General features: G+C 42.7%; 1 protein-coding gene across 2 annotated transcripts in view; it reads left to right on the top strand.

The window, feature by feature from the left end:
• Positions 1-14,395, top strand: part of LOC139380978 (integrator complex subunit 6) — a 47,866-nt gene that overhangs the window by 1,672 nt on the left and 31,799 nt on the right. Inside the window, exons 2-4 of one of the 2 annotated variants that reach the window (XM_071124185.1) lie at positions 106-183; positions 975-1,124; positions 6,251-6,340. In XM_071124185.1, coding sequence (XP_070980286.1) covers positions 106-183; positions 975-1,124; positions 6,251-6,340 — 318 coding nt within the window. Of the gene's footprint in view, positions 1-105; positions 184-974; positions 1,125-4,870; positions 5,012-6,250; positions 6,341-14,395 lie in introns of those variants that run through there. The other variant, XM_071124186.1, reaches the window with a different exon arrangement.

Below are 14,395 nucleotides of genomic sequence, written 5' to 3'. Positions count from 1 at the left end.
CGCGGGATCGCCGTTTTGACCATCTTTGTGTTAAAGTTACTAACTAACCCTGACAACAAATAATCATCGCTCGATAACCGTTTTTTTCGTTTATTCTTTCCACAGCTTAGAGGCAGAGATCCGGCGAGCCGAGGGGACCGGTATATGTTGATAAATTTTGAGGACGTTCCCCTCGGAATCAAGGTAGAGTTTTTATTTTCGGTCATGTCCTACTTTACATTACGCAAACTATACAGATTTATTTTTTTGGTCTTCTCACATTTCGATCACCATATCAATTGTGTGAGAAAAAAATCTTCAGACGGAGCGTTCATAACCCCCTCTTTTTAAAACATGGCCGACATTTTGTTTCAATGTGAGCACGGAGCAGCATCAGAGAGGGTAAGAGGCGAAGCGAGAGGTTTCACTCTCACCGAAATCTGTCCAAAATAAACCCAATGCGTTTCTATGGGGTTTATTTTGGACTTCAACTTGTCACCTACCGTTTCCCGCATTTTTGGGACAACAACTTTGATTTGTGAGGGGACAGACACGACCATCTCGTCTTTTATATAGATCTCTGGCAGCATGGAACTCTGGGTGATTTTCTTTTTTTTTTAGGCTATAGGACTAGATAGTGGGGAGGGTGGTGTCAGGGTTGTTAATTTATACCACTTTTGAACAACTGTCACAACTTTACAACGTTATTTAGTTTACACACTTTATTTTTTTTCTCTATGGATTTTTTTTTTTGTGGTTCAGTTGATACAGTAGCATAGAATAAAGCAGTCTATTTGTTAACAATATTTCCTAAGGCAAGTAAAGAAAAAAAAAGTAAATTTACATTGTTTATCAAGTTATTTACACTGTAAAAAGTTTAATTAATTCACCTGATCTTAGAAATCATCAATGTTGTCAGACAAAATATTAATAAGACCCACTTTGTTCTGTGTATGTTGTTGACGACTTGTATACCTCTTACCCTATTTCAAAAGGCTGGATGGAAAGAGAGCCATGCCACATTCATGACAGAGCTGAGGAACCTTCAAGCAGCAGGACTCACAACTATTGGCCAGTCTTTGAGGACCGCTTTTGATTTGCTCAATCTCAATAGATTAGTGTCTGGGATAGACAACTATGGACAGGTATGTTGTACTCTGAGATAGAGGAGAGAATTGGTCAACTTTTTTTTTCGCCCCATCTCCCCCCCCCCCCCCCCCCTCTAGGGTCCCCCATCTTTTGTCCCTACCCTGCCAATCTCACAGTCTTACAAGCATCATACTCCTGCACATTGTCCCCACACACTCCTTGAGGGTCAAGTGATGACATGAACCAACAGTGTGGTAGGAGTTCCAACAACTTATTTAATATATATATTTTTTTTAGCTAGTATTAATGTACTGGTTTTGACCTTCTTTTTTTTTTTTAAGACATTTTTGACGTGACTGCTGGTTTTCTCCTGTAAGGCATTTCATCCAGAGCAACCCTTCACAATGAACTTCCTTTATCTCTCCTATTTGTATAGAAGAGAAATGGATAGGCAATAGTTTAACATTAGTATGTCACTTAGAACTGGGTTCTCTCTAAACTGAAACATGAAGGGGGAGGAGAGAGAGAATCTAGAGCGCTCAAATTTTACCCTATGAGGTCCGGACTAATGCTGGTTTTCTGCTCTACCTGATGATTAATTACACCCACATGGTATCCCAGGTTTAAATCAGTCCCTGATTTAGAATGGGAGAGAGAAAAAGCAGTGGGACTTGCTTTGAAGTCCAGATTTTAATTTGAGGGATCTACAGTCCATCAATACATCAGGTGCCGTATACAGACAAAGACGTAGTTATATCCTGGCCTTAGACTAGTATCAGTGATGAACAGTGCTCAGGAGATCTAGCCTGATCTAGCCTCTAAGGATTGGTTTCTGCTATGTTAGCCACTCGTCTTTTTGTTCCTCCCTCTGATAAACCTTGTTAGTGATGGAGATGGGAATATCCACCCACTGGCTGGGACTCTATTGGTTTCCTCCTCTGATTTCCTCTGGCTGTCTACCTGCTATATGCATAGTAAACAGTGGTCAAGTCTCTGCTTTCACGTTCATTCCAATGTAGGGCTATTTTGACTATTGCATCATACTGTATCTATGGGAACAAGTGGGTACTTTAAAAAAAATAAAAAGAATCTCCCTATTATTACAATACTATAGTGTACACAGGGTCAGTATCATTATTTGCTAGTTAAGAGATAATGGTATTGAGGTAAGTTGTCAGCAGGCTGATTGAATGTATAAATGTTTAACCAGCGTCTGCTGAGACGGGAAAGATGTCCGCCCATACCGTCAAGGGTAATGCATACTTACTACATACATAATGCATGTAGATCTGTCTGTCTGTCTCTCTGTCTGTCTCTCTGTCTCTCTGTGTGTGTTCAAAGGCCTCTGTCACCCCAGCAGAAAGGCACATGTAGGTACAGCATGCACACACAATCATCCACACACATCGTGCACATACAAACACATGAGTACAATCTTATTTTGGTGATCCAGTCTTTCCTCTTGGTCAGTTGAGGTAGGATTCCATTTGAGAATGCGTCACAGCCACACCTCAGGTCTCGTCTGGCCACGCCCTGCTTCGTCTCCGTCCTCTCACCATGCCTTTTGTTAGTATCCTCAGACGTTGGGTCTCATTCGCATCTCCTTTCCCTCATAGTAGAGCTGGACTGGGGAAAGCACTTCCCCCGGCAGGGATCCACCCCCCATTGCGTTCACCTATCCTGTCAATTCAAATGAGTGTAAATGAGGTAGAGGAGAGGATGTCCGTTCTAGACTATCGAGATGCATCCCCTTGTATCTGGTCTGAGCACATGGGCTGCTATAACAAAGACCTCAATGTTGTTGTTTTTTTTGTTTTTTTTGCATGGAGGAAGAACACTATGACAGGACCCCCCTTTTCCCCAGGATCCAACCCTTTTTCCTGGAGAGCTACCCAGTAGTTTTTTGTTGTTGTTGCTCCAATCCCAATTGTAACTTATGCTGTGTTCATAACCATTTGGGAAGGTGTTATTTAACACATACAACTGGGGGAATTAAAATAAACATTGTAATTACTAGTGGATAACTCCTCTTATCATCCCTGAGCTCCTACTTCTCCCACACGCCGCCGACCTAAGAGCAAATTCTTATTTACAATGACGTCCTACCACGGCCAATGTCACCTAAGGAAATGACCTGCGTAACAGTATTTTCCGCAGTTGAATGTAACAACAATGTTATTCCTCAAAAAAAAAAAAAAAAAAACTCATGATAGTTGTACTTTTAGTTTCTTGTTGACGCAACTTGTTGGCCAATAGTCAACTGTTATTTCTCAACCAGTTCAACGCATCCAACTGGTAGTCACGCCTTCACAACTAGTAATTGCTACCTTCCCACAAACAGAATTACCTGACACAGCTTATCTACCAGCAAAGGTTTGGAATCGGGTGTGCTATTTTTTGTAAATATTTTTTTAATTTAACTAGGTAAATCAGTTAAGAACAAATTCTTATTTACAATGGCGGCCTAGGAACAGTGGGTTAACTGGTCTAGGAACAGTGGGTTAACTGGTCTAGGAACAGTGGGTTAACTGGTCTAGGAACAGTGGGTTAACTGGTCTAGGAACAGTGGGTTAACTGGTCTAGGAACAGTGGGTTAACTGGTCTAGGAACAGTGGGTTAACTGGTCTAGGAACAGTGGGTTAACTGGTCTAGGAACAGTGGGTTAACTGCCTTGTTCAGGGGCAGAACGACAGATGTTTACCTTGTCAGCTCGGGGATTCGATCCAGCAACCTTTCAGCAACTGGCCCAGGCTCTACCTGCTATCTGTAGGTTTGGTGCAAAAACCTACAGGACAGTAGCTCTCCAGGAACAGGTTTGGTGCAAAAACCTACAGGACAGTAGCTCTCCAGGAACAGGTTTGGTGCAAAAACCTACAGGACAGTAGCTCTCCAGGAACAGGTTTGGAGCAAAAACCTACAGGACAGTAGCTCTCCGGGAACAGGGTTGGAGCAAAAACCTACAGGACAGTAGCTCTCCAGGAACAGGTTTGGAGCAAAAACCTACAGGACAGTAGCTCTCCAGGAACAGGTTTGGAGCAAAAACCTACAGGACAGTAGCTCTCCAGGAACAGGTTTGGAGCAAAAACCTACAGGACAGTAGCTCTCCGGGAACAGGTTTGGAGCAAAAACCTACAGGACAGTAGCTCTCCAGGAACAGGTTTGGAGCAAAAAACCTACAGGACAGTAGCTCTCCGGGAGCAGGGTTGGAGAGCCCTGCTGCAGGGAGAATAACATATCTGCTAGTTTACCTACACATCTACAGCTTGAAGTGTTTTATTTAAATTTTTTTAAGCCAGTGAGGTTTTTAATGTAATGTGTCATAGTGCCCTATAATAGAGCCGGGTGAAATGCCAGTTAGTCACTAGTAGTTAACGATGTATCCTAAATGGTGCCCTATGCACTATAAAGTGCCCTACCTTTTGACCAGAGCCCATAGGGCTGATTTGACTGACTGGTTTGATGGACCGCACAACATGGCAACCCGGCTAATAGAGATCTAATTACCCGTCCGTCTGAATTTGAACAGACCTGGCAACGTGCCACAGACTCACTCCCGGCCTACTGATCCTAGACCAACAGATCCACGGGATACACTATACCACCCACACCTGACTCTTGTCAGGCCAGTGGATCAGATCAGTCACACTGATGTGGCAAAGCCGATAACCGTTTCTATGTTGTGTGAAGCAATAATGAAACTTAGCGACTCTCAAATGAGGATCTGAGTAAATATGTAGCTTCGTTCTGTTTCGTGTTTTCTAATGTTTACAATCGATATAAGCCGACGTCGTCCTTCCCCCTCCGCGCGGGGGTTTTCTCTGGCTAGGAGTTCATTTTGAGAAACATTAGCATGCTAAGTGGGTGTTGAATAGGATATCATTAGTACCGTTCTGAAAGGGAACTCCAGGTTGTCATGGATACCATAGCCGGTCTGTAAATGGTGGTACGTTTCCTTTGACTCCCGTTTTTATGGAACTCGCAATTTATTACTCGGCACAAAACAACAACAAAAACACACTCTGGTGTCACGATGGGCATTTGGAAGGGAAAAAGATCTGTGTCCATTTTGATTAGGAACAGTCACCGGTGGGGAAATTACTGTAAACCTCAAGAGGAGAGGTAAATTCCTGGACATATGTAGCTCCTTTTGAGAGAGGGAGAGAGAGAGAGTGTATCAGGATAACAGCGAGTTGTTGTTGTTATGGCTTGGTAGAGACCATCTTGACCATAGTGCATCATAGCCATGCCCTCATGAAGTCTGCTATGTTGGCCACGTTGTCCTCAGGCTAGTGTTTACCTTAGTGTACACTAAGAGGAGGATAGAACTACTGTGATGTCATACCCCCCCCCCCCCCCACTGGTCTCTGGAGCCAGAAGGATTATACAGGACCTATGCTGAAGGCCTATGCAGTTTGCTATGAGGAAGAAGAGGGTTTTTCTAAGTGCATCAACTTAATGTGGAAGGTAGAGTGGGTTTACATATAATGTGTAGGTTTGACTGGAGAGTATAGACACACACACACACACACACACACACAGATGAGTCTTTGTTTTTGTCAAGTGTTGGTGCTGTCTCCGCTGCACTGTCCCTACAGACTGTCTATTCATACTGTTAATGTTTCTCCTCTCCTCCCCTGACGCTCATTAACCCCCACCCACCCCTATCAAACCATCCACTGTTAGATGTTGTTGTCGCTCTCTGTTTTCTTCGTTCTCTCCCTTGACCCTCCTAACGCACATCTCCTGTAGGTTCACTATAATGATGGACTGTCTGTGTCTTGACCCTCCTAACACACATCTCCTGTAGGTTCACTATAATGATGGACTGTCTGTGTCTTGACCCTCCTAACACACATCTCCTGTAGGGTGCAGCCATGCTCTATGTACTCCTGTTGTTACTGCTCCAGACCTCAAGTACCCTTCCTCGCCGCTCCGGAAGCTCACTACAACTTTACATTTTGGCTCAGCTCCTCTTTCTTTCACATGTCCTTTTGAGTTGGATGTATTTATTTATTTGTGCACCTTTTTAACCTCTTTCTTTTTACTCTCTCTCTTCTCCTCTCTTCTCCTCTCTTCTCCTCTCTTCTCCTCTCTTCTCCTCTCTTCTCCTCTCTTCTCCTCTCTTCTCCTCTCTTCTCCTCTCTTCTCCTCTCTTCTCTCCTCCTCCTCTCTCTCTTCACAGGGCAGGAATCCCTTTTTCCTGGAGCCGTCCATCATAGTGGCCATCACCGACGGCAACAAGCTGACCAGCAGTGGCGGAGTCCAGGATGAGGTCAGTCATCATGGTTTCCGTGGATACCGGGGTCACAGCCAATCAGGAGTACTTCCTGTTGGTCAGCTGAACAGACGACTCTCTGTCTCTGTTTGTATGTGAAGAGCCACCGCAAGGCGTTATAATTTTTACAGCGGATGCTGCAGAAGTGAACTCTTTTATAAACGACTCGATTGTCCGCCCGCACACACACACACACGCTGGCTGGTGTGCACACACACACACACACACACACACACACGGCTGGCTGGTTAAACCTGTCTGAGAACAGCTTATACTATATCTTTGTCTATATATTTTTTTTATCTGAGCTGCAGGACATTGAACAAGTCACAGGAGGCTTCTGTTGCCTTCCTAGTTGACAGAATTAAAAACGGGCCTGATCCATAAGCCTTTGAAGATGCATTTAGTAATACATCTAGAATTTTTTTAAATTTAAATTCCTTTTTTAGTTTAACCAGTTAATAATTTAATTATCCAGAATACAACTAAGCCTCGTGTGTTTCCTTTTAAATTAGACCCGAACAGCATTTGTTGAATAGGAATAGCCTTTATTAGAGATTCTTCACAGCCCCTTATTCTGGCCAATCATCTCCAACTTGTAAGCAGCACATCAAATTTCTCCATCGATTGGAGGAGCATTGGGCTACTAAAGATTGGCACCAATATGTGATGCCTGACTGTAGCCTATTAATAGGTAACCAGTAGCATTTTGTCCATTATGAAAAGAACACTGAATGTGACTGACCTGCACAGAAAGGAGAGTGTTGATTGGCCAGTAGGCTAGGTGGGAATATTCAGAATCGTTATAACCAATCAATCTGAATACTGAGAGCCTCCATCGACGCCTGATAGGCCATGCAGCAGGGCAATTTGTCTTGCTGACTACACTGGCAACGTGAGTGTTGATTTTTGTCCATCCACACCAGACGATCATGACACACAGGTTGAAATATCCCAACCAACTATATTGATTTTGGGGCAGGTTGAAACACACATTAAAGATTCATGGTCATTTAGCCAGCTAGCTGTTGCTAGCTAGTTTGTCCTGGGAGTTGAACGTTGGGTTGTTAGTGTACCTGACATGCATATACGGTAGTCCTCTTTTCAGCTGGTTCCTTAAATCTTTTCTCCAACTATTAATCCACAGATAAAACAGGAAACCTAGTTAGTTTTTATGTTCGTTATCTTCAATTAATCTCTCCTCATCATCAATAAGGAGGGACTTGGGTTTGTATCTTCCTCGTATCCAATAAGGAGGGACTTGGGTTTGTATCTTCCTGGTATCCAATAAGGAGGGACTTGGGTTTGTATCTTCCTGGTATCCAATAAGGAGGGACTTGGGTTTGTATCTTCCTGGTATCCAATAAGGAGGGACTTGGGTTTGTATCTTCCTGGTATCCAATAAGGAGGGACTTGGGTTTGTATCTTCCTGGTATCCAATAAGGAGGGACTTGGGTTTGTATCTTCCTGGTATCCAATAAGGAGGGACTTGGGTTTGTATCTTCCTGGTATCCAATAAGGAGGGACTTGGGTTTGTATCTTCCTGGTATCCAATAAGGAGGGACTTGGGTTTGTATCTTCCTGGTATCCAATAAGGAGGGACTTGGGTTTGTATCTTCCTGGTATCCAATAAGGAGGGACTTGGGTTTGTATCTTCCTGGTATCCAATAAGGAGGGACTTGTGTTTGTATCTTCCTGGTATCCAATAAGGAGGGGACATGCCGGAGCATCTCAAATAGATGCAATTTATATTTTAGTGCTGGGATACCCAGATGCTCGTTCATTTATTTTGCGGTGGCCCGGTGAGGTTTGCATAAAGCCCATTTTTATGTTTGATCTGCCAATGCAGTCCGGAGGCTCTGTATGGAGGAGGCGACCATGTGCATCACCCAATATTTGTAACAATTCTGAGGGTTCTGTATTGCTTCGCGTTGACATTATTGGTTGACGGGGGGGGGCGATACATCCTGTATTAACGCACTCACTTCCTTGACAACTTCCTTCATAACAGCTCTGCTCAGCTAGAACTAGAAGTATAAATGCCCTGAATTCCGCAGAGGCTTTAAATGTGGCCAATGCAGGAGCCAGATTGACTATAAATCTGCTTTACCGCACATAGTCTACGCAACGTATCCATCATGCTTTGTTTGCCTAACGAACTCCCTACATACTTTTTAAGTGTATGTGGACACCTGCTCGTCAAACATCTCATTCCAAAATCATTAATGTGGTTGGTCCCCCCCCACACTTTCTGCTATAACAGCCTCTACTCTTCTTTCCACTAGATGTTGGAACATTGCTGCTATAACAGCCTCCACTCTTCTGGGAAGGCTTTCCACTAGATGTTGGAACATTGCTGCAGGGGACTTGCTTCCATTCAGCCATGAGCGTTAGTGAGGTCGGGCACTGATGTTGTTACTTCATCCCTACCTATATGTTCATACACTACACGACCAACAGTTTGTGGACACTTGCTCGTCGAACATCTCATTCCAAAATCATGAGCATTAATATGGAGTTGGTCCCCCCCTTTGCTGCTATAACCTACTCCACTCTTCTGGGAAGACTTTTCACTAGATGTTGGAACATTGCTGCAGGGGACTTGCTTCCATTCAGCCATGAGCGTTAGTGAGGTTGGGTACTGCTGTTGGACGATAAGGCCTGGCTTGCAGTCGGTGTTCCAATTCATCCTAATGGTTCTCGATGGGTTTGAGGTGCAGGCCAGTCAAGTTTTTCCGTATCGATCTCCACAAACCATATCTGTATGGACCTCGCTTTGTGCACGGGGGAATTGTCATGCTAAAACAGGGCATGGCCTTTTCCAAACTGTTGCCACAAAGTTGGAAGCACAGAATCGTCTAGAATGCTGTAGCGTTAAGATTTCCCTAGCCTGAAACATGAAAAACAGCCCCAGACCATTATTCCTCCTCCACCAAACTTTACAGTTGGCACTATGCATTGGGGCAGGTAGCGTTCTCCTGGCATCCGCCAAAACCAGATTAGTCCGTCGGACTGCCAGATGGTGAAGTGTGATTCATCCCTCCAGAGGACGTGTTTCCACTGCTCCAGAGTCCAATCACGGTGAGCTTTACGCCACTCCAGCTGAGGCTTGGCATTGCGCGTGGGGATCTTAGGCTCGACCATGGAAACATATTTCATGACGCTCCCGACAAACAGTTGGAACTCTGGAGTGAACGAGGACAGATGGCTTTTACACGCTAGGCGCTGCAGTACTCTGCGTTCTCGTTCTGCGTGTGGCCTACCACTTCGCGGCTGAGCCGTTGTTTGCCAAAAAACTAGGTTATTCCATTTTAATCCGTCTATTGTTACTTTGTCTCTAAATTTCTATACAATGAATTACTTAAAGTATTTTCTTTTTAGCGACGTCTGCCTTTTACCAGATCTGAACAGTATAACGGATCAAATTTATAATCAAATTACAGGGCATTCAGAAAGTATTGTTATGTTTTTAATGGTTTCAATTAAAAAAAAAAAAATTGTCACTGGTCTACACCATAATGTCAGTGCAATTAAGACAACAAAAAAATATATATATTTTTTAAGTCAAGTATTCAACCCCTTTTGTTATGGCTTAAATAAGTTCAGGTGTAAACATGTGCTTAACAAGTCACATAATAAGTTGCATGGGCTCGCTCTGTGTGCAATAATACTGTTTTAACTTGATTTTTTGAAGGACTACCTCATCTCTGTGCCCCACATATCCAATTATCAATTAAGGTCCCTCGGTCGAACAGTGAATTTCAAACACAGCTCCAACCACAAAGACCAGGGAGGTTTTCCTAAGGCTCGCAAAGACGGGCACCTATTGGTAGATTGAGTGGGGGTTGACACTGAATATCCCTTTGAGCATGGTGAAGTTATTAATTTGGATGGTTTATCAATACACCCCGTCACTACAAAGAAACAGGCGTCCTTCCTAACTCAGTTGCTGGAGAGGAAGGAAACTGCTCCGGGACTTCACCGTGAGGCCGATGGTGACTTTGAAACTGTTACGGATTTTAATGGGTGTGACAGGAGAAGACTGAGGATGGATCAGTTTCTCCACAAAACTAATCTAAATGACATATTGAAAAGAAGGAAGTCGGTAGAGAATACAAATATTCCAAAACATGCATCCTGTTTGCAACAAGTCCCTAAAGTAATACTGCAAAAAATGTGGCAAAGCAATTACCATGTTGTGTTTAGGACAAAAAAGTTATGTTTGGGACAAATCCAATAAAACACATTACTAAGTACCGCTCTCCACATCTTCAAGCATAGTGGTGGCTGCAACATGTTATGGGTATGCTTGTAATCATTAAGGACTGGGGAGTTTTTCAGGATTAAAAAAATAAATACGTAATGGAGCTAAGAACATGCAAAATCCTAGCGGGAAACCTGGTTCAATTTGCTTTCCACCAGACGCTGGGAGATGAATTCACCTTTCTGCCGGACAATAACCTAAAACACAATGCGAAATCTACATGAGTTCCTTACCAAGAATACTGAATGTTCCTGACTGGCTGAGTTACATTTTCAAGCAGATAAGACAAAAACTGTATCGCAAGACTTAAATGGTTATCTAGCAATGATCAACAACCAAATTGATAGCTTGAATATTTTTTTAAACAATCACGCGCAAACATTGTACAATCCAGATACAGACTCTTCACTTTAATCGCTGAGGGGTGTGAATACTTATGTAAATTCAACATTTCTTAAAACGTTTTCACTTTTCCATTATGGGATATTGTGTGTAGATGCTGAGAAAATAAATAAATGTTATCAATTTTGAATTCAGGCTATAACACAATGTGTAATAAGATGAGGGGTATGAATACTTTCTGAAGGCACTGTATCAATATGTCCTTATGAATGCATTTATTTTAGGCAACAACAACAAACTGTCAAATTTAATTTATATTAATTTAATGAAAAGCAGAAAATATACATTGTTTCACATTTCTTTAATAACTCATTAACATGAACACGCAATAGAGCCCCACAGTGGACATAATACCCATAAAACCTAGCTGTCAAACACTGAAATGGTTCCAATAATTGTTTTCCCCCTACATTTTTCCCATAGTGGATTTTATAACCACTTCAAGGTGTCTTTCAAGGTGTCTTTCATGTTGTCTTTCCCTGGCGTGACGTTGTTGGTAACCATCTAAATCTTTCTCGGACAAGGTGACTTTTATCAATATATTTGGCTCTATTTACGCTGATTGTAAAATGCTAATTAGCATGCAAGACTACGAATCCCTGCGAGGTCTTGTCTGGCTGACATGATGTTTTAGCTAGCTACTAGCGACCTTGATTCAAAGTGAAAGATTATATTAAACATTTTTCATTTGCTGTTCTATATTTTTAACTAATATTTGTCTTGTACATAATTCTATCCTAGTAGCAGTCTGATATGAGTCTGAAACTGTGTGCCATGAATACTAGGGTAGTTTTTAGTAAAGAAGCTGTATACAATGGGGGGGGGGGGGATTTGATCCCCTGCTGATATTGTACGTTTGCCCACTGACAAAGAAATGATCAGTCTATAATTTTAATGGTAGGTTTATTTGAACAGTGAGAGACGATAACAAAAAAAGAATCCGGAAAAAAACGCATGTCAAAAATGTTATGAATTGATTTGCATTTTAATGAGGGAAATAAGTATTTGACCCCTCTGCAAAACATGACTTAGTACTTGGTGGCAAAACCCTTGTCTGACCTCTGATTGCCAACGTTTCTTGTAGTTGGCCACCAGGTTTGCACACATCTCAGGAGGCATTTTGTCCCACTCTTTGCAGATCTTCTCCAAGTCATTAAGGTTCCGAGGCTGACGTTTGGCAACTCGAACCTTCAGCTCCCTCCACAGATTTTCTATGGGATTAAGGTCTGGAGACTGGCTAGGCCACTCCAGGACCTTAATGTGCTTCTTCTTGAGCCACTCCTTTGTTGCCTTGGCCGTGTGTTTTGGGTCATTGTCATACTGGAATACCCATCCACAACCCATTTTCAATGCCCTGGCTGAGGGAAGGAGGTTCTCACCCAAGATTTGACGGTACATGGCCCCGTCCATCGTCCCTTTGATGCGGTGAAGTTGTCCTGTCCCCTTAGCAGAAAAACACCCCCAAAGCATAATGTTTCCACCTCCATTTTTGACGGTGGGGATGGTGTTCTTGGGGTCATAGGCAGCATTCCTCCTCCTCCAAACACATTGAGTTGATGCCAAAGAGCTCCATTTTGGTCTCATCTGACCACAACACTTTCACCCAGTTGTCCTCTGAATCATTCAGATGTTCATTGGCAAACTTCAGACGGGCATGTATATGTGCTTTCTTGAGCAGGGAGACCTTGCGGGCGCTGCAGGATTTCAGTCCTTCACGGCGTAGTGTGTTACCAATTGTTTTCTTGGTGACTATGGTCCCAGCTGCCTTGAGATCATTGACAAGATCCTCCCGTGTAGTTCTGGGCTGATTCCTCACCGTTCTCATGATTATTGCAACTCCACGAGGTGAGATCTTGCATGGAGCCCCAGGCCGAGGGAGATTGACAGTTCTTTTGTGTTTCTTCCATTTGCGAATAATCGCACCAACTGTTACCTTCTCACCAAGCTGCTTGGCGATGGTCTTGTAGCCCATTCCAGCCGTGTGTAGGTCTACAATCTTGTCCCTGACATCCTTGGAGAGCTCTTTGTTCTTGGCCATGGTGGAGAGTTTGGAATCTGATTGATTGCTTCTGTGGACAGGTGTCTTTTATACAGGTAACAAACTGAGATTAGCAGCACTCCCTTTAAGAGTGTGCTTCTAATCTCAGCTCGTTACCTGTATAAAAGACACTTGGGAACCAGAAATCTTTCTGATTGAGAGGGGGTCAAATACTTATTTCCCTCAAAATGCAAAACAATTTCTAACATTTTTGACCAGTGTTTTAATGGATTTTTTTGTTATTCTGTCTCTCACTGTTCAAATAAACCTACCATTAAAATTATAGACTGAACATTTCTTTATCAGTGGGCAAACGTACAAAATCAGCAGGGGATCAAATACTTTTTCCCCTCACTGTAGCTAGCTAGATGATATTACTACCAGACCTGTATTATACCAGCTCTCCTTCTCCTTCAGCTGGTGGATGTCTTTATTTAATCTCTTATTTCTGCCCACTTCATGAGCGAGGTGAAATCTCATTCAGAAAGCACTGCTGTATTAGTTCTGAATTGCTTTAACGAACTTGACATGTTCTGTTGCAGATTGTGCCAGACTAACTCGTTGCAGAATGTATCCATAAGCATGAGTGAATAAGCATATTAATTTGACGAATGCACCTAGTAACCCATCAAACGCCTGAACCCCCCAACAATGACATTTGTTTTAAAGAAATGTAAATAGTAAACAATGCACACATAATGTATAAACATCTGACTTGAAGTAAAGATTCTGAAAAAATGATTTAATCAACGCCATAAGCCTGGGATATCAAAGAGCATCAAATTAAATATGATTACTATCCGAGAGTGCACAGATTCTTCTGCTTGTCCATTTGTAGGAATTAGACCAGCACAAATAACACAATGTAAAACCAAGTTCACGTCGGCACTAAGAAACTGAAATACCCGATTTTCTAATTGGTTGAACGGGACACCTGTATAACGACAACCAGTTAGCGAGTCGGACATTTCAGAGTTCCGACTAGCATGTGAACTTGGCATGATTTACAAATTGGATTTATAAGTTACATTTTAAAATACTAGGTCAACTCCCGGAGAATGAGACACTTAACAGACTTAAAACAAGGATACCATGTCTATACACAGCTATGTCAACACCCTATATCGACACGGGTCCATGTAGTCGTGTCTAACCCCAGCCATGTTGTGAGAAGCACATGTACCACTACATCTGAACCCCAGAATAAGCAGCAGCAGGAGGAGGACAGACACCCTTACACAGGTGGAAATAGGTTTAAAATGAAGGATCGGTACACCACAACCCTTTTTAAACGTATTACTGAGCCTAGATGTTATCACGTCAGGAGAAGAACAAGTGAAGGAAGCAG

This window comes from Oncorhynchus clarkii, chromosome 22 (genome assembly GCF_045791955.1).
Source record: "Oncorhynchus clarkii lewisi isolate Uvic-CL-2024 chromosome 22, UVic_Ocla_1.0, whole genome shotgun sequence".
Classification (NCBI taxonomy): Eukaryota; Metazoa; Chordata; class Actinopteri; order Salmoniformes; family Salmonidae; genus Oncorhynchus; species Oncorhynchus clarkii.
Note: the sequence above shows the minus strand (reverse complement) of the source record. Positions and strands in the feature narration are given on the sequence as shown.